The sequence below is a fragment of the Notothenia coriiceps genome, unplaced genomic scaffold (genome assembly GCF_000735185.1).
Source record: "Notothenia coriiceps isolate Sejong01 unplaced genomic scaffold, NC01 NC01_scaffold00029246, whole genome shotgun sequence".
NCBI classification, from domain to species: Eukaryota; Metazoa; Chordata; class Actinopteri; order Perciformes; family Nototheniidae; genus Notothenia; species Notothenia coriiceps.
The window spans coordinates 57,676-78,804 of NW_011361947.1; the positions used below are offsets into that span (position 1 = coordinate 57,676).

At 42.6% G+C, this 21,129-nt stretch overlaps 1 protein-coding gene across 1 annotated transcript; it reads right to left on the reverse strand.

Annotated features, from left to right (window-relative positions):
• Positions 1-397: 397 nt before the first annotated feature.
• On the reverse strand, positions 398-20,542 carry bmp7b (bone morphogenetic protein 7b). The gene is made up of 7 exons (XM_010786508.1): positions 19,843-20,542; positions 7,279-7,471; positions 6,250-6,398; positions 4,492-4,695; positions 3,407-3,483; positions 2,511-2,621; positions 398-2,197 (listed from the first exon to the last, which is right to left on the reverse strand). The coding sequence occupies exons 1-7, from the start codon at positions 20,240-20,242 to the stop codon at positions 2,048-2,050; spliced, it is 1,284 nt and encodes a 427-aa protein (XP_010784810.1). The 5' UTR covers positions 20,243-20,542; the 3' UTR covers positions 398-2,047.
• Between the last annotated feature and the right edge of the window lie 587 nt (positions 20,543-21,129).

Here is a 21,129-nt window from a genome sequence, read left to right on the forward strand (position 1 = left end):
AAGCCAGGTCACCATTCATCATCAACAGAAGTTCTGTTGGAAAATTCTCTTTTTAATTTCCCTCCATAGCAGTCAGCATGTGGGCAATGGTACAGCACCAATAAGCGTTATTATTCACATAACACAGCACACAAACCTAAACTACCATACTGAAACGTTCGTGTGAAAATGAAAGTGTGTGGGAGTTGGGGACTTTTTTGTATGAACTCCGCCTCCTCCATGCAGTCTTTATGGTTCTAACTGGAGATGTAATCGTTTCTTTACACATCAGGTCATTACTCAAAGCAGGCAGGCGGACAATACAAATGCAAAGTTCAGATCGACAAGACAGCGCTTATCTATGAAAAAGGGATCCTAGTGTGACATTACGATGTGTAAACAGACAGTTTAGTTTTGCCCAGCAGAGGGCAGTGTAAACCTGTGTTTTTGGTTACTGTTATGTTTTGTTCTTAATAAACCAGGTAACTGTGTACTAGAGGTAGATTATGTCATGAAATAAATAGCATTAACATCCTGGAAGGAGGAGACAAAACATCAAGCTTGTAAGCAGTATTATTTGCAAGATGCAATCGATATTAACAATAACCAGTGGATAATATGCACATGCATTGGATTGTATACTGCAAATTGTAAAATAAATTCTCTCAATGAATTGCCCAAAAATATGTATGAATGGCTTTATGGTAGAGATGAAATACAGAACATGCAGTACATTAAAATGCATGTGCAAAGATCCAACCACCACAAGACAGAACGCTCACACCTGTCACAGGCATAAACCACAAAGACACACGCTGTACCTCAACAGAAACAGGAACAAACTGAACAGTTCTTGGTTTCTTATCGCACACGGAAAGGCAACACACTCTAACATTCAGTATCTCAGTTCATCAGATAACGTGTGTAGCAAAGGAATGTGTCAAGAACAGCATGTCAAATTAATTCTGCCTTTCATCCAGATTAAACACACCTCAAGGTGTTTTTTGTTGCTTTTCTCCCAGTTTATTTTTGTACCAGTTCAGCAGTAAAACATCGTTGAGACATCGGAGCACACTGTACATCTTAGCCAGCTTTCAATAAATAGACCTTTTTAAATATGACAGACTGTATTACAGCAGAGGAATATAAACCTGAAAATGCCTACCACACAAAACAAGATGCTTCGTACAAAGCTCCATCTCTCTAGTCTTCCTTCTCTCTGACAGTTAGGCTGATTGTTGCTATAAAAATGTAAAAGATGAAATATAAACTGCCTCTGCCCGTGTAGCACATGTACACGGGAGGCGCTTCGAGTTTCAGCTGAACGCTCGTGTCAGAGTATTTTTCTGTCAGCTTTGTTTTGATTTTCTTAGAGTTTGTGTGTACTAAGATGTGAAAGAAAACAGGCAGCATTACATACAGGAGAAAAACACAAACCCAAGTGACATTCTAGGAAATAAATACACTTCTTGCTTTGTTTGGAAAAAAATTATTTACACAGTATTGTACATCGAAGAAATTCAGAAAATCCATTCGAGTCTCTCTCAGTCATAAAAATATATATATATAATAAAATCTACAGTAAAAGAATCAACTACAATAACAATTATTGAAATAAACAAAAGATTGTTGACTGTGGATGAATATACAGTACAATCACTGCTTTTAATGTCTTGTATACACAGTAGAAAGCACAAACGTGAGTGTGTGTGTGTGTGTGTGTGTGTGTGTGTGTGTGTGTGTGTGTGTGTGTGTGTGTGTGTGTTCTCGTTCTTGGGTGTGTTTGTTTGTTTGTTTGTATGTTGCGTGTCTGCACATGTGGCGAGGAGTCTGAAATGTATTCAAATTCCTGTTCAGCCGCACAACTGTGGGTTTGCATCAAGACGACCTCAACAATGAAACACCAGTATCCTCCACATGGGAGACACTCAGATGGTTCATAACAAATATATTCATCTTTTTTTAATCCATTCCTAGTGTTTCAAGTGGTGCCTGACAGCAAGAAGAAGCCCTTTCTACTCATGAGTGTGTGCATATGTGTGTGCCTTGATGTGAAGATGCTGACAGTCTAGTGGCAGCCACAAGCTCTGACCACCATGTTGCGGTATTTTTTGAGAATGACATTAGAGCTGTCATCAAAGTAAAGCACTGAGATGGCGTGGAGCTGTGTGGGGGCACAACAAGGCTTAGGAACCGTCTCCGGGTTAATAAAATGAACCTGGGAAGAGAAGTGGGAGATCAAATGTTAAAATCATCCTTACATCACAAATTAATATTGAAAAATGGGGGAAAACATATGTATGACAAAGGGTTATACACTGAATCCAAGTACTGTGGGAAAAAGGCAGTATTTTTTTATGTTGACCTCCTCTGCTGTCACATCACGGATGACAGTTTATTTTAAAACACAATGTGAAACTCCTATAATACAGTAGTTGCAACAGCGGCTACATTGTTCTGACAGTTGATGAAATGATTAGACTCCTAACATGACGGCTGGGTTTGTGTTTCCTGCCTTCATGGTTACTCACAAGGGTTTGCACAATGGCATGGTTTGTGGCGTTCATGTAGGAGTTCAGCGGGAAGGCACACTCTCCCTCACAATAGTACGCCGCGTATCCTTCAGGAGCGATGATCCAGTCCTGAGAGAGGAGAGGGAGACGGAGAGAAAATCAGGTTGGAGAATTTGAAAATTGTATTTCATTATCTCTTCTTAGAGACCTGATACTAAGGTGCATAATGTTTTATTTGCAATTAATATTTTCTACTTAAAAGAGCAGACCCAATTACAGTCATATTTGATTATGCTGTCCTTTAGAAGAACATTATAATTATACATACTTTAATCTAATAAACTATTATTAATTAAATTATAAATGTAGAAATGCAATTTTATTTGCATATTTTTGTTTTATGGTCTATAAAATGTTGAAATATTGTTCAAATATATTTGATTCACTCTCATAGAAGACAAATACAACCAGAAAACACAGAATAAAAAAAGGCAGGAACCACTGTCATTTTCTCTTTTAAACTACTGACATGTTTTACAGGTTTATTTTTGTCCTCAGAAAAATCAGTTAATTGACTCATGTTTTGGGGTTCTCAATGTACATTTTCCCGCTTGGCCCAATCATGATTTAAAATGAAAAGATCAGGGCAACCTACATGAAGTTTGAAAGCATTCTAAGCTTGTTGATTTAAAATATTAAAAAAATTAAAATGACCCAAAGAGTTCATCTTGTTTGATAGCTGGACAGCAAGAGGACAATGTTTGGGGATATTTTATTGAGTACACCCAGCTGAAACTGTAGAAATGTTCTTGACTTGTCCCTTGAGGAAAAAAAACTAAGGGCTAAAGTATTTTGTAAATCTATTGCATACAATGCATTATAATGTAATTTTGGTACAAAGACGCTTTCCGTACCTGCCAGCCCAAGTCTCTGAAACTGACGTAGAGCTCGTGCTTCTTACACGCCTGCTTCTGATCAGTACTGCTGTTTTCTGAGGAAGAAAAACAGACGGAGAGAAATTATACTCCAACACATGTGCCATTATCCCATACAGCTTGAAGAGTAACTATTTACTGCAGTCCGACCACAATTAGACAGAGATTATACAAAAAAGACCTAAATAGAGCCAGTTTCCTCATTCAAAACATTAACATTTAAACAATGAAAGAAGGAAATCACCTCCAGATACAGCAGCAATTTGGTAATTGTTTCAAATGAATGGGCCACCCTGCTTATAGGTCACTATGGCCTGCTTTGAGTTTCCACTGGGTAAAACAGATGTGTACAGAGAGCAGTTTTTCCCTTTGTTCAGAACTCAAACCCTTTATTTATACCCTCTCATTTCTCTTCACCGATTTCAACATCTATTTTCCCCTTTACCCCATCTGCACGCAAAAAAGAATGGTCTGTTTTCTATCTAATAGTATCTCTCTCACTTCCTCTGGTGACCTCTGGGGCTCTGTGGTACGTTAGTTCCTGAGGGTGGTTCACATTGGAAACGATCATGAGCGACTGGTTCTCATCATCCAGTTAAAGAGCGCTGCTATCCAAAGTTCCAAACAGGCCCATTTGGCCCATGTGTTGTGGCCCCGGTTGCCCCACAGCACACTGCAGATGTGTTCTGCCATAAAAGCCTGCAATGCCTTACCTCCATGCAGGGAACTTGGCCCCGACCGCTCTGTAATGCTTGTGTAAATAAACAAAGACAGCAGAGGGATATTTGAAGCTCAGGCATTACAGTCTAGTGTTTCAGCACTTCACATAAACACAGCCCTCTCACACCTCTAAAACAAAGGCCCCAAGTATGCATTGCGTGTTTTGTAGTGCAAGAAGCACATCAGTTCCAATGTCATACTATTGTTGGTCTGGATACTGTGTATATTTGTGTTTGAATGCCAGTGACTACCGATTATACGAGTAAGATAATTCCAATTATTTGTGTCCCATTCCATGGATTCCTCTCCAACAAAAAGACACAAACACATTTCTGTGTGTTTACCTGCAACATTGGCCACTCTCAGTGCCTCTTGGTTCTTTGTCCCTTTTGAGCGGTTGGGGTTTCGCTGTTTGGCCCCTCCTTGTGCTGAGCGGATGCTTCGCAGGTGCACCTCAGTGGCTTTGAAGAAGGCCACCATGAAGGGCTGTTTATTCTGAGGCCCACTGCGACCAATCAGCCCTGCTACACGAGGGTTGATGCTCTCTCCTGTAGGGGGGGACAGAGAGACCGGTACAACAGGTGTTAACAGACATTTCGTTTTTATTCAAACAGCTCGATAATCAAGGAGAAAGGGAAATCCAATATATGTGTGCCCACTTGGGGTGCCTGTGTTTTGAGTTAATGTTGCATGCGTGAGGTACTCGCCATCCTCACTTCCACCACTTTTGTCTGTTTTGCAAATGAGATTTCCCTCTGTGAATTCCTTTCCCTTTTACTCATTGCTTCTGCACCTCTGAAATGCCAAGAACAAACGTAGCTCTGAACATCAAAGCCTCTCTTCTTGTGTTTGAGAGAGTGTGTGTGTGTGTGTGTGTGTGTGTGTGTGTGTGTGTGTGTGTGTGTGTGTGTGTGTGTGTGTGTGTGTGTGTGTGTGTGTGTGTGTGGGTGTGTTGGTGCATGCTCGTGCATGTGCTCTCCGGCAATGTCTATACAAGAATGTGTGTCTGATCGCCATTATGTGGTAAATCAAGGCTTCTGGTCGCCGCTGGCGACGGGGTGTCCCGTGTGCCTGTCTGTGCATGCTCAGCCATAACCCTTCGTACACAAACACACACTCATGGATTCAGCCTCTCCAGCACTCCCCTCCCACAGCATGAAAGCAATTCCCTGTGTGTCTTCCTCAGCTAACATGTAATATCCTGCCATCCTCAGAGATAATATTCCCAAACACGCTCTTTTACTCCACACACTGTTCGTTGATTACGTTTTCCACTGACTAACATCCAGGCCCAGTGATGACAAACTCCTGCTGAGATGTTATCCTGAAGATAACGCAGGGACTTTCTGCATGCCTGCTAATGATGCTGAGGGTATGACGGATGAAGACGAGGATGAATGAACGATGATGAGGAGCACGGGTTGACTTATCTTTGCTGTGTACACACAAACAATAAATCAACTGATGTTTTGGCCTTCAAGAGAACAGCTATGATTGTTGTATGATAATGCAGACGTCTCAAAAAGTTAACACATTACAGTGATACATACATAGTTGAGGTGGATGTTTGACTTCATGAATGAATGTTACCAATACTTCCTTTATTTCAATAACGCTTTTACTAAAGTTGTTTTAATCACTACATATTTAATAAAGTATAAATGCTAACAGTTAAGTAAACAAACTTATCATTACGTTTTACACATCAGATTGCATCTTCTGCATTCAAAATCTTTCTTCAATTCACTAAGGAATATTAAGTAAAAGTAAACTACTAGTAACTACTTTAACTGAATTAGATACTGTCATTCTAATTAGAATAGCTACTGTGTGCCACTATGTCTATATCTGCAATCTCTAGCAAACCCAATACAATAAAAGTAGAACAAATAACATCTGAATTGTATGATTTATGTTGAAACTGTCAAATTGAAATGAAGACATTTATTTATCTATGGGTTTTTTTCTGGTTCCTAATCACCTCGTCTTTAAACCTTTGTTGTTTTCCTCTTATAATGCACATAGCTGCTGGTCCTTGGTAACATGGCCACCTGTGACTTCCTACAGTATGTGCGTGAAAACACTGATCTGGAGACCCTCACCATTGGTGCTCTCCAGGGCCAGCTGCAGACCCAGGTTTCTGCCGGGGTTCAGGACCCAGTGGTTACTGGTGGCTGTCAGGTCGAACACCAACCAGCCCTCCTCTGCTGCCCAGATCACACGGGAGTCCAGCAGGAACAGGTCCGACTCCCTGGAGAGGACGAGAAGATCAAACACTTAAAGTCAGAGATGAACATATATAGACAGGGGTTATATGAACAATTACGAAATATTTAAAACCATGTGAAGGGTAAAGCAAAGTGAGCAAAGCACAAAGTAATGGAGTGGAGAGAGGGAGTTAGAAGAGTGTGACATAGTGAAACAAAGAGATGGAGCAAGAAGAGAGAGTGAGGGAGGGAGGGAGGCTCCAGATGGTGAGGCCCAGGGGAACACTTCCTTTTCTTAATTGACAATAATGGCTTTATAAACGACCGGTCCTTTCATACACTACGCACAGTCCATCACTGGCTGGATCCTTGTGGGAGAGACAGAGAGCCAAATACAGAAAGTGCAAGAGATATAAATATAGAGAGGGCGAGAGAAAAAAACACAGCTGCGGAAGTGGGAGAAAGTGTGTGAAAAGTAGAGAGTGAAATAGTGCATATCCAAGTCAATCCTATTGTCTGTCACTGAACAGAACAGAACTTTTTTTGTTTTGCTCTTTCAACATGGGAGACTACAACCCCTTGTTCTTCATGTGGCCATTCATGTATCCCGACCTATATTCTGACTGGGCAGATAGTGTGTCACAGAGCTCTGCTTCATTCATGTACCCAGGCCCGTCTCTGGCAAAGGAATAAATGACTGTGTTGTTCCCTCTGGACAACAGAAACCTTTAGGAGGGGTCGAGGAGAGCAGGACCCCGGCCTGTCCCGAGTTACATACACCTTTTGGACGTCCACGATAAGCCTCGTGCAGGAGGTGGGGCTAAGACCAGTTTAATAAGAGAAGCTTCAAGATAAAGAATGCTACGAATGCTAATTTCAAAAATGTACATTACTATAAACAAAACAAATTATATCCATGCTCACCTATCAGTGTGTTCCTTCAACACCTGGAAGACGCTGATGCGGAAGGTCTCATTATCAATGCGTTCGTGGATGAAGTCTTTATAAATACGAAACTCTGCAGCAGTGACCGCCTCGCCCTCTGGGATTCGTGATAGGTCGAATCTGAACTCACGGTGATGCCGTCGCACTGGAAGGAATTCCTTATCGTGCTCTACTGCAGAAAAAAGAGAAGGTGAAAATAAAAAATGATACTATCAGACACATTGTATGCTTGCAGAGAATGTAACTTTTTTTTAAGCTTTTTGCATCCATCCTCTCTAACAGCAGGGATAGGAACAGGTACTATGTGTTCATATGAAACTAAAGAGTTTATAGTGAGGTATTGAGTTGCATTTTACAAAGTAACAAGACACGTTTGTTCTCTACCTCTTTCTCAATATATTCTTCTCACAGTCTCTCAACCTGAGCTGTTAGCAAGGAGCTGACATAGCTTGTCAGGCTCTGGGTCAGTCCCAGATTAAAAACATCTACAGTTATGCAGTACACATGTTGGCTTGTGATTGAAACATTCACGAGGACCAGCACTCGGAGCCATGCAGCTGGCGCACACTGAGCCATGATAGAGAGATGCAGGCGGACTCTGACAGCTTTATGAGCCCCTTTCTTCTCCCTCTCTTCCTCTCGCAGCCCCAGAGAGTAATCCAGTCTGCCCTTCATCTGGTTCTCATGAGTTGGGGGCTCAATATTTGGTGTACCCCATCCCCTCCTCTCCTCTCTCTCACCCCCACATCCCAGGTTTCCAAGTCCATCCACCCCCTGCACCCCCAAGACGTGGCCCCCCTGACCCTGCTCCTCTCATGTCCCAGCAGGACGTCCTAGGGGTCAGCGCCTTGTCTCTCATTATCTCCTGGCTCTCCCTCCACCTCCCTCTTTATTAACTGCCAGACAGACCGCCCACACATACGAACACATGCAAACAGATACACAGCGACACTTCAAATGATTTATTATTAAGCAAAAACCGTGAAGACAATACGTAATCTCCCCAGACCCCCGGTGGCATTTCAAGAACATTTCTTCTCAATAAGTGTGGTCATAAACCTTAGGTTTCGAAGGATTGAAGTGTTGTTGAAGCTAAAAAGGGATCTCCGTTGTGGTATAGATTATCCTTTTTAATTTGGCTATTAAAAAAGGAAGAGTAAAAGTCAGGAGATGACCAATATGATTAGGATTTATCCTGTGGAGACTACAAACGTTTGCACAAAATACCATGGTGGATGAAGACAATAGTTAACAGTCCTAATACAGCTATGTTATTGAGTATAAACTATAAACCCCACAGCTGATGACAGATCAGATCTCTCAAGCACTGCCTCTGCCATTTCTAGCAACTATCCATGAACCACCATTGCCAACAAGACAGTTCTGTATCAGAGTCGACTGCCTCTAAACTCTAAAATAATTCAGACATTTGCCAAGCTATCATCATCCCCCTAGTGCTCACACACACGTTATAATTCTAAATAATTCCTGACTACAGCATACTTGTCCTACTCCAGCTGGTAGTAATAGAAGTGTGCAATGATGTAAATGTTATGCATGTTTCACTGCACAGCTTGTGCGGTGTTATTTCTTTCACTGCACACCTGCCTCTTTGTCTTTCTCAGCCATGTTTCCGCTCTTATGTAGTTCTCCCAGCGGACTCTCTCTCTCTCCCCTACACCCCCTTTCATTTATGTCTGTATTAAACCCAGTTGCTGAAGGACATTATACAAAGGCAGCACTGTGAGATGATTGGCCAGAGAAGAAGTAAAGAAAGGATCTAATTACTCTTCAATGAGGGACAGCTCTTCTCTCTGCAGCCAATAGATGGCCTTGCTTTAGGCTCCCATTGTCCTGGATCTGCTCGGTGCCCACATTGGACTGGTTGAAACAACTATTTACCTCTTTCTGAAAACCAGTTTTAGGCTGTATTAACTCAAGATCACCATCTCACTCTCTATCCACCAAATCTGCACTGCACCATGTAGACAATTCATACATTTTAATGGTGAAAAAGTCTAAAGATACACCTGAGTCTGACCTCAGCACAGCGGTTAGGAGCCTGCAGTCCCTTTAAACAGAGATACATTTCTCTATTCAAAAGTGGAATAAGGTGAGGACAATGATTTTCATTTCATCATCCATCTAATTACTCAATGTCTTTAGTGTTCTCTCTCTTTTCTCCTTCATACCTCTTTGCTCCGGGGCTTGCTTTTTCATCTACTGCACCAGGGAGCTCTCCCTCCTCCTGCAGCCCAGCGCAGGTGCACTCCCTCTGGGGACAGAGCCAGAGCAGCCGCCCGCCCCTTCACTATTAAATCTCTTTATCTTTTCTTGTGAGAACAGCTGGATGCGGCTGTAAAACTCCCACACTAACAACACTTTCTATATCCACTCCTTATTGAATGGATTTCATCTGTATGGAGAAAATGAGAGCAGCCTACAGAGCTTATAGGTTTAGCATCTGCCACAATTCTGCCGTTGTCTGTGTGCTTCTCTTTCTCCTACAGGCCATTACAGCAGTATGGCAGTCATTAGATGAGGGGAAGAGGCACAGTCAGAGCCACGCGGGTGCATTTATGACTTCCTCTGGGAGGAAGTGAGTAGCCATCGCCCCACCTGTGTCACAAACATACACATACACACACACATACACCACAAACATGGTGAACACACCCTCTCATGGGTTATGAGTCCTTCATTCTGAGTAGCCGTCATTTAGATCGGTTGCTGCTCCTCAAACACACACCCAAACACTCCAATACACAATATACAATCCTGTGAAGCGAACGATCTTGTGCGTCACAGCACGGTAACACAATCATTATGGGTTTCTGTAATCCGTAATTAGAGATGCAACACACAGGCAAAAGAGAGAAACACACACACATACACTTACATGGACTTGAGCTGCTTTTATAGTTTGATTTGCTTTTACTACAAACTGCTGATGAAGCAGAGTCATACCACATCATTTGACTTGTGCCGGCCACACACGTGCACAGCAGCACACATCAGAGATATCGGGATGATGACGACTCCAACCTCTTCAGTGCACCTGGCAACCAGAGGTTTACTACGCTGTGAACAAAGTGTTAGCAATGCATCCTCTGTTATCTATGTCGTCCCCCCCCCCACAGCGTACGGCTTCCTCATCATGTTCTCTACTACTGAGAGTCTCTAAATTTCATTACATTTAAATGTATCTTCATTGGACATTTCTTGTGTTTTGTATAAAACATGTGGTGGCCTTTAAAGGATAACTATTTTGGTGTGTATATTGTTTATGTAAATTAAAAAACAACTCTTTGTGCAGCCCAAGCCTGATATTGTTTATTGCTCTTGCCAAAAACTAGTATTAAAAACATATTAAGGAGCCACACTGTAGTTATTTTACTAGCAGAGACATTGGAATTTACACACACCATCCTGCTTCTGTAAATTATTGATAGTGTATCAAATCCGCAGCAGAAAAAAGTCTTCCAACAAATACACTTTAACCATTGGTCTAACATTTGAAAGTTCATATTTGTGTAAAGAAATAATGAAAAATCTTTGCCAGTTTAGTTTAATGGGATTTGTTAACAGTAAAAAAAGAGATATACTCGAATATAACCAGACTAATCCTTTAACTGTTTTCCCCCCTCCCTCCCGCTCTCGCTCTCTCTCTCTCCCTCTCTCCCTCTCTCTCTCTCTCTCTCCCTCCCTCCCTCCTCTCCTGCCAGGCCAGTAGACCTAAGAGACTTCTCCAACACCTCGAGCTCCGGAGCAGCAGCGGCCAAATCTGACGGCTCACATTAGCCCAAGTGTCTGTTCGCCACCCTCACACCACTCAGTCCCTCTTGCACGCTTCCGCTGCTCAGCAGGGGGGGGGATTTCACCTCTGACACCACTCTCACTTCTCTCAACCGACAGCTTAAGCACCCCCCCCCCTTCCCATACTACCTTTATTTCTCTAGAGATAACTGTACAACCATTACCTGCACCTCACTCTGCATCCCTGTAGAGCCCATTAACTCTAGCTTTACACCTGATTCCCAAACCAGCAACTAGAAAAAGCAATAAGTCACATCAGGGTCAGATTATTTCCTCTGGAAGTAAACCATGTGCATTTGATTGATGCCCCATAATGATCTCTCCCTCTTTCTTTCTTTTCCTCTTTCTGTTGCTCTTAATTCAACAATGTTTTAAGCACAGTACTGGGAACAAGTAAGTCATAGTTTCCGTAAGCTAAATCAGAGAGAGGGGAAATAAAAAACAGAGTGCAAGGAAAGGACGGATTGCTCTAAATGTTTATCCTATGAAGCGCAGAGAGGGTTTGATCTCTTGGGTACCGGGTGACTACCCACAGAAGGGCGATTACCACGTTAGGAAACATCCTGCCCACTGGCAACTCCTGATGACATCATGCCTGTGTGATGTATTTGTACTGCTGTAAGGCCTGACAGCACTGGCTCCCTGGGAAAGGGTCAGCAGAGTTTCATGCTATAACTTACTCACACTTAACGATCATTAACTCACCGCAGTGTGTTTGTGTGTGTGTGTGTGTGTGTGTGTGTGTGTGTGTGTGTGTGTGTGTGTGTGTGTGTGTGTGTGTGTGTGTGTGTGCACGGTCACATACACATGAGCCTGTCTACAAGTAGAGGCAATAACCACAGGAAGAAGAGTCTTTACATTTAAGACTTGTGGTCAGAACCAAACTTTTCTGAGTTCTTTAGCATAAGGGCCATCGAGAGGGCTCAGATTTTAATCACAGAGGCTCGGTTGACCTCTCTTTCTGCCTCGCACTGCAGCCATCAAACATGCTTGCCCTCTGCACCTCTACACTGTAGTGCTGGGTTCCACCTCATGCTTCGCTGGGCATCATGGACCAGAGATTTATACTGAAAATGTAACAGCCTGGAACTCACAGGAATGTGTCTGACCGTAAAGCCTCTCCCTGGCGCTCTCCCTCGGCACCACAGCTGTGCTAAAGAGTTGGTTCATCCAAAAAATAAAATAACAAATAATCTGACCTCTACTGGTTTCTAGCCATGCAGGTAGTTTTCATTTAAAAGGAATAGTTGAGGATTTCATGCTGATTTGCTTTCTGGTAGAAAGTTTGATGTTAAGATTGATACTGTTCTCGTATCTGGCTGCAGCAGCCGGCTAGCTTAGCTTAGCATAAAGACAAGAGCGGAAAACAGCTAGTCTGGCTTCGTCCAGAGGCAGTTAAATCCAACTCCAAGTAACTGTCGGATAGTTGTTTGTGGTCTTTGTGCCAAGTTAAGTTAGTCGCTTCATATTTCCTTGAAAGACATGAGTAACATAATTTTCTCATCTCACTTGAGGATTTGTGTTACCATTACTTATACAATGACTAGTTGTATTTTTTATGATGGATGAACCTCTACTTTACTGTGAGACAAAGTTGTAAATCTCAAAAGCCTTCAAACAGTGACTGAAGGTCCTGCAGAACGAATAGAGTCATCTACATAAGTGGAACTTTAGACTTCATGTTCCGTTAGAGGTCTGTCAAGAGTGATTGCACATTAGGAAAAGGCAACGGTGACAACAAAGCAACCACATCCCAAATGTTTAGTGGTCATTGTTCTGCGGTATCTCACTGTGCTAATGCCACAGTCACCATCTGCACTTCCTCTTAACTGCAGGATAAAACAACTCAGAGACGTGGAACCACAGCCATTCAGTTTCCCCTTCTCACTCTTCCCCTCATCCCCTTGTTTTTACGTTCTTTAATTTTGTGGCCACAGGGGCCACACCCTCCCCGACCAGCCAAGCCGCCTCTTATTATAGACCTCAGGAAAATTCACATACAATGCGCACGTTGGAACAAAGTGACACACAGATTTCCCGGTGTACATAAAACTTCTATAATTTCCTCCTGCACCCCGGAGTGGCATCTTTTGCACACATGACGCGCACATTGGCACCCTGCTTTTAACAGCTTATTTATTTTGTTTAATTACAGCTCATTGCCTTTTTCTTTAAAAACAAACAAACAGAATAGCTGTGGAGGAAACATAAGGGAAACACAGCTGCATGCTTGCCTAAATAAATAGAAGCCCGTCACATGCAGTTCATATTCCATGCTGCTCAGCCACAAAATGTCATCACTTTTCATTTAAAAACTGTGCATACAGTTGCTTGGCTTTTATAAGCTTTGATTTGGCTGCTGGAACCTGTTGAGGAATCTGGTCAGTATTACGGGCTTCCGCTAACGCAATCTTCCGCTCGGAGAACCAACACACATCACACAGTGCAGCTGGTGACTGGGCAGGGTAAGTGGCTATGAAATAGTGTTTTACTATTATTCACAAACACACACATAACTTCCTTAACACGAATGCTTTAAAGCACGTCATGTTCCAAGGAGGAAAATAGAGCTAATGCAATTAGTTTTAAACAAATGCACGGCATCTAGTGATCCACCTTCCCCTAATCTTTCTCTGCTGCATTTCTTCTTCTTTCTTTTTCTCTAATCTCCTTCATTCGCTCCCCCTTGCCCTGTCAGTGCCCCAGTACCAAGCAAAGAGTGTTGTATTTGTTTTTGCAGCAGAGGAGCTGTTGGTCCCAGGATCTCAGGCCGTGCTCTGGCCCACATCTGCTCTCTCAGCTTCGCTGCTTGGTACCCGCCGGCAGAGAAGTGCAGGGGAGTCTAATATCCTGCCGGTCGCTGATAAGGCAAGGCCAAAGCAACCCATATTCAAAAGAACAGGTGGAAATATAATTCATTCTGTTATCCACTGCACTTATTTTATTATCCTACAGGTCACTTAAAGGTGTCAATTATGTCTCTTTCAGTATGCACTGTGAAGTGGGCCAAATGATGCGGGTTTAACACAATTTGTCAGCTATGTTCGGAGAGATAGAAAGAAAAGAATAATGTCAGAGCTGGGGAGTGGAGTTATTAAAAAAAATCTAAAATGAGCCCAACATTCCTGGCAATGAAGGAGCTCCGTCCATCATTTGAGCAAAGTTAAACCGCCCGCTTAGTACATCTGGGCCTTTTGACCACTCGCCACAATGTCAAGTCCCACCCGCAGAGTGTTTCATCATCTCTCCCAGCAAGAGCCTTTGCCTGGCCAAGAGCACAGAGGCTCTGCTATGTACATCCAGATGTCATCCTGAACTCCTGGGATCAACAGGTGAATCTGAGAGATAATATATGGAGAAAAACAAGATTTTCCAGAAACCGCGTGGCTGTGGCTATCTGGGTGTTTTTAGAGTTTTAGAAAAGAGAGATCTTTTGTATCAATTTGTGGAATTGATATACACACACACACACAAAACCTCAGCTTAATACATCAGACTGCGGAGAGTATTAAGAGAAATCACCTGACAGGAAGGCAGGTCTATCTGTACCAACTGAAACATTCCTCTGCTTCTGCTCACTCCCTGTCCAGCAGAAAGCAATAAAACATGCACTCAATAACACTAATTAGCTCCAGAGACATTCCTCTAGGGCAAAAAAAACTAGTGTGTGTGCATTTGTCTCCCCACGTGAATGCATGTGCGTACATACACATATGTTTTTAGTTCACTGGGAGTGTATACAGAAGCGATAACATACATGTTCGGGAGGGGGAAAAGGCAAACTAGGTGTCACGGACAGGCTGCACACACAGAGGAATTGAAGGCCTTCAACACACACACTTGTGTTTAATTTTTTGGTTCTCATGTGATGAAAAGTCTTCACGAACACATTTGGGGAAGCAGCTTCTAGTGTGAGATGGAGAGACCAACACAGACAAATCCATCACATTACAACAACTCAACAGTGGACACAAGTATGAGTGTGTGAGTATTTATGAAGACAGAATTGAGGAATGAGGTAGAGGGAAAGGGCAAGCTGTGTTTGGGGTTTAGAGAAAGTGTGTGTATGAGTGTGTGTCTGTTAGCATGTGTGTATGTGTGAGTGAGAGGTGGAGAGTGGAAAAACACACAAAAGAACTTGAGAAAGTGTTGAAATGTTTTATGTCTGGAAGCACGGGAGGTTTAAACCCCTGGAGGTGAGGGCCAGAGCAGGAGGTTGGAGACTAAACACCACACAACACCACTGGGAACATAGGATAACTAACTAATTAAAACTAGGAGGCCATACTGATAATCAATACTGTTGGTTTAGGAGGGTAGGGAGGGAAATTTGGTATCAGATGGTCATGCGTGCGAGACAGATTGGAGACAGGGCCAGACTTGATGGTGGAGGTCGAGATGAGTGGACTTATTGGACTTTGAAAATATAAAGTTTCTCTACACAGCTGCTTTGGCCTACAGACAGAGCGAAACATCTGCATTAGCCTCAGCACCATGGGCAACCCACTGTGAAGAGGAATGTGAGGAGCAATATAGGAGGGAGGGGAGAGAATGAACAGGAGATACTAGTCTTGTTTTTTTAAAAGAGAGATATTGGAGCTATTCAGTTGAAACGACCTCTCCGCTTCTCTGCTATCGGCTATAAAAACTAAAGCTGCGTGCCTCTGGCGTGACTACAGTGTGACACAACTGCTTCCGAGCATGCGGCCATGAGTGTGTGAGCTGGTGACACAATGCTGTCTGAACGTCAAAGCCTCTAATAAATCCAAACTAATTGACCGGTTACACATTTCTTCCCCTCTCTGCTCTCAATTACCTTCCTATTAACGCATGCTATAACGCAAGGGCACTGGCAGACAAACTGTGTGGCAGCTCCTATGGGAGCAGACGGAGGGCACTGAATGGTGGAGGGCCAGGTGGTGCCCTGTTAGTTTACCAAGGTAGCACAGAGGATAATTACCTGCTAGCGCTCTGACTCACTCAGCTAAGTCTGTTATATGATACATCTCCCTTTTCTGATCACAGCCCCAACGTATTCATTACATTTAGAAGCAACATTTCAATGTGACACATTACTACTAAAACTGGTAACCTGTGCAAAATCACAGCTGTAATTGTGTGATCAGTCATCAAAATGTTGCATATCCCATGTTTACAGCAATGGCAGCAAGAAAGCAGTGTTGTTTATGTACTGCTCTATAGCTCAGTTTACTGAAATCTGTCCCATCTGGTGCAGATTAGAAGCAGAAGAACACTGGGGAGTTAAATGTACCACGGTCTCTAAATGGCTTGATATTTGTTCACTTTTTAAATGCTTTTACCTTAGAAAAACAGCACTACCTCCATAAATAGAGGCTGACTTACAGCATCACTGTTGCACATGCAGAGACCCCAAAGCTATGACTGAGTATCCAAAAAAGCTACAGAATAAACAGGCCCTGTTTATAAGAAAAGTAAACCATGACAGTGTTACAGTGAGAAGGCATACACAGTACCATGATAGGATATGGTATTTAACCCAACAATACTGAAATATATAATTATATGGAAAACGTATGCAAAATAACAAAATGGTTTAATAAATGTAATCAAAGCAATAAACTGTTACTGTTATACTACGATTTATTATGATTTTATTCCTTTGAAGAAAATACTTTTTCAGAGCCAATGGGCTTGGGGCTGAATGACAGGGTAGAGTAGTGAGTAATAAGGGACAACAAACGTATAATTAAAAACATAAAGACAATATACTTTAATTGTTAGTTTTGATATTTTTGTGGGATTTGTTGACAATTAGTAAAAAAATAGCGAAAAACATGATTTAACAATATCATGATAAGACCATTTATAAAATGTTAACCGCTGAAGATGGAAAAACCATTATGTTGAACTAGAGTTGCCTTCCTTAAACTCACCTAAAACACCCAAAACGATGCTAATCTATGCCAGATGAGAATGGTGACCAACACAACTCGACAACATTTTACAGTAAAAACCTGAACCTCACTCTTCCACACAAATACAGGTTGATGATGTTGCTACCGTACGGTTTCAGTCATCCAGGATGCAAATAGCAGACGTCCAACTCAGCCCTGTTCTGTGGTTTGGAAGGTGTAAATGGGCTATGAGTGTTTGTGCGTGTGCCTGGATGGTTGAGTAAACAGCCTGTGATGGAGTTTAACATGAACCAAACTGAACCGTAGCACAGCGCAAGCCAAAGTAGCAGCCAAAGCACTGGAAGCTGTGGTTTGTTGAGGAGGAAATGCCTTAATTCACGGTGGCTGAGGGTTAATGCTGCCAGAGACCACTGGGACTACATAAAATAATAGTTACAAAAAGGATATGCAAGTGTAGAGTACTACGAGTATAAATGCTTGTGCAACCTGACATTGTTTCATACATGTTTTGCGATTTCATTTATAATCTTTTTCATACCATTTTCTTGTGGCCGTCTTAAGACACAGTGAATGTACGTGTTTCCTTCACTTGTTGGCGTGTTATCATTGCATGTCCAGCACACGCCCAGTGCCTGTGTGACCTGTGTTTCATATAGCGGTTTACATTCTGAATGTATGCTGTAAGCCATTTACACAGCTGGGCTTGTAAACTGAAGTGACTCAGTGAGAGGACGTCCCTGGCCTGGGGTCTGTCACTAAGCCCACACCCGCCCTGGCTGGCTGCACCGGAGTCTGCAACACTCACATAAGATGACGACAAAGTGAGGCAGCTCCCCTGTGTGGCAATCAGAAAGGAAGAGATCATATTAAGAATAATGCTCTGGGGGATGTTCTTTGATCGTTGTAAAAATGTGATCTTGTCATAATAACCAGGCCCCTCTAAGCAGCAACCAGTGTGCAAAGTTTGACTAATATACCTTGGCATGGTTGTTATAGAGACATGCAGAACTTGGAGGGACAGTTTTAAAGAAAAGCCACACTCATTTTGCTCCCAGACAACCTAAATAAGAAAACAAACCCACAACGAGCAAATGTGGAAAGTAAGGAATTTGGAGAGGAAGTACTCAATCCATTCGATAGCCATCACTTACTTCTCTGTCTCTCTCTCTCACAGATGAGGGGTAATGAAGCAACTACTATGTGCTGTTTTGAATCAAGCTGGCTTGACAAATATCTAATGTCAATGCACGAGACTTGGCGAGAAAGCTAACCCTGAACTCTATTAGCAGATGCAACACGTGGCAGATAGCACACACAAGGACAAATGGCCACTTTATATCTAAATGAGTGAAATATGTGTGTGCCATGAGGCAGATTCAGCCTTGGATAAAAGCCATTACCAAATCACATCAGCCACAAGACCAGTGTGACTTTCTTTCCATGATTCTCTAATATATTAAATAAAATGTTCTCTCTAGCCGCTGTGACCCATCACCCAATCAAAAGAAATGGACCGAGTCCCAACCATCTCTTGTCTCTTTCTCTCTGAAAAATCGAAATGATTCCTTTTCAGCTTACTGCAGCCTCGGCCCTCGACTTTGCAAGTCTCTGTGGTCAAATCCATCTGTGTCAAAGCCTGTCAAAAATAGTCACAATGCAGCAGCTCCCAACGTAATTACACAGTGTCTATTGCCAAGACACTCCAACAATGATCTTTCCAGGATTGAATGCTAACTTGCAACTACTTTCAGAACTCAAAGTAAATTTGGAGCAGAGGTGTAACCAGTGAATGCCTGCTCAGAATTTGTTATCTTATCTTCCCTGCCTTTCGTAGAGAAAAAGCAAAAATATATACAAAGATTAAACACAGCAACTCATCTGAAACATAAGTGGGGCAGTTGATGTGACTCCATCATTTCTAGAGCAAATTAATATATGATGCGTTCATCTTTTCATAAATAGTAAACGTGTCAAGGGAAAAAAGAAACATGTATCAACCAAGAACTGAACAAAGCGACCAACACAATAAATCACTGTGAAGGAACTGGAACTAACTAACTAAGCTAACTTTGATCATTATTGACTGGAATAATGTTGTTGTCTGAAGGGATGTCTCCAGATTAGAGGGAAGGGAGGACCCAGTGCACTTTGAACCCATTCTGCTGTTGACTTACTCATTCTTTAGATAACACATGGTTGACATATTAGCTGCTGGCTGGTCCATCATCCACAGCTCCAGCACCTGAACATTATCTGGTTGTTGCACAGCTGTTTAACAGAGACGGACACTGGAATGTGACACTCCTGGTATTATCTGGATAACTGCACCCAGTTGTATGTAAATATGGTTGTTGTGCAGGTCTCCTGTGTGTGCATGTAGGTATCAGAACAATGTGTGGTGAAAAAAATGTGCTGCTGCTTAAGGCGAAGTAAAAACACATAATCCAGATTTACTATCAGCTTTGACTGAAACAATCACAAAAAGCAGTTTGTAGCAACAAGTCCAGAGAAATACTTTAATATATAACCTAGACATAAAGATAATCAATTGCCATAGAAAATTAAGCCCCAAGATTTGTGAAAAATGTTAGTCTTCAAGAAAGTTAATCCAATTTCAGTTTTACGGAACTCAAATGTCTCTGAAAGAAACCCCTGAATATATGGTACTTTTTTTTTAAATCACAAAACTATTATTAGTATACTGTGCTTGAGATAATTGAGACTGACTGGACTTTAATGATGCACAAAAATGACTTGAGTGGCCTGAACCTTTGCCATCATTAAAATATGTTTATAATCGTTTTTAGTCTAACATAGTAAAGGTGCCTACCCATATTGACAAAGCTCATGACCATGTCTGCGTCGTTCAAGAAGTTGTTGTCTTGTAGGCTGGGTATCGGGGGTCCCTGGGTGGTGAAGACGGGCTTGTAGGGATAGGAGTATCTGTCCTCGTCCCCCTCCGTGGACATGGCGTTGTACAAGTCCAACATAAACATCGGGGCAGCGTTGTGCTTTCCGTGGAGGTGGGGTCGCGGCCGGTGCGGCAGCCCCAGGATCGACAGGATCTCCCGCTGCATCTCCCTGCGCTCCTGGCTCTTCAGTCGACGGTGGATGAAACTGGAGTGGAACTCGTTGTCTAAAGTAAAGTTCGTAAAAGCGGTGTCCGCCAGAACGCAGTAGCTCCAAACCAAGAGCAAAGCCGGGGCACGTCTGTCCAAAATCGGTGCCATGGTACTCGCCGTGCGTAATTGCGCCCAGTTATGTTCGCCGAAACTCTGGAAAGTTGATATTGAACTTGTAGCAACAGGCAGCGGCTGTGTCCAATATCCAAAGTCAGGTACGGACCCTCATGTTGAGGGAAGTGCGCCCAAACGAAACATCAACTTCACTTCAAAGTCCTTTAGATGATTGGTTTTCTGGGCAGAGTGAGCTCACGCGGACCTCTGTCCTCATCCGCAGCCAGTGGCCAACAACTACCAACTGTGGTGCAACCTGTTCTGCAGAGTAGAGGAGGCTGCGAGCACAAGCGTTTCACCGTGAGAGACACGAGCAAGTTGTGAGGAGGCGCTGTGTGCTGGGAGGAGCAGGAGAGAGAGAGGGAGAGAAAGGGGGAGAGGGGGGGGGACTGTGGTTTCTAATGGGGATAGAGCGAATTTTGGCCTTTGTAACAAGTTGGAGAAGGCTTTAGGCTACAAGCGCAAATACAAAACGGATTAAAACGGGATTCGTGTTATAATGCTTAAGTGTATGATGAAGCACATGTACCTGGCGCACCTCAATGCTCTTGTTGAATCAATAATTACAGTTGTCCAGCCGGTTACAATAGGCCCCTTAGTGATAGTGTGCTTATGGAAAATAACAGACATCATTTCAAAGAGTAATTATTTGCCTGTGTGGGTGACTACAATACTTTGGGAGAGGATGCAACATGAAATTGCACAGCTGTAATAGTTACTCTGCGATCCACAGGTGCACCCGAGTGAATACCTAGGTTCTTATGGTTGTGAGACTTAAAACAAGTCAGTGGTCTTTGTATTTTGTATCAAAGAAAGAAGCAGTAGAGCTCAACATCTCATGCCACATATTTGAAAATATCCAAGCTTTCTATCCCCACTGC

What these genes read in the sequence shown, in the direction of transcription:
- bmp7b (XM_010786508.1), bottom strand. Translation starts at nt 20,242, where the DNA reads ATGGCACCGATTTTGGACAGACGTGCCCCGGCTTTGCTCTTGGTTTGG. An exon ending in GGCCCTGGAGAGCACCAATG is followed by an intron (nt 4,696 to 6,249) that starts GTGAGGGTCTCC and finishes CCCCCCCTACAG; the next exon opens with GAGAGAGCATCAACCCTCGT. An exon ending in GAGAGTGGCCAATGTTGCAG is followed by an intron (nt 3,484 to 4,491) that starts GTAAACACACAG and finishes TTTCTTCCTCAG; the next exon opens with AAAACAGCAGTACTGATCAG.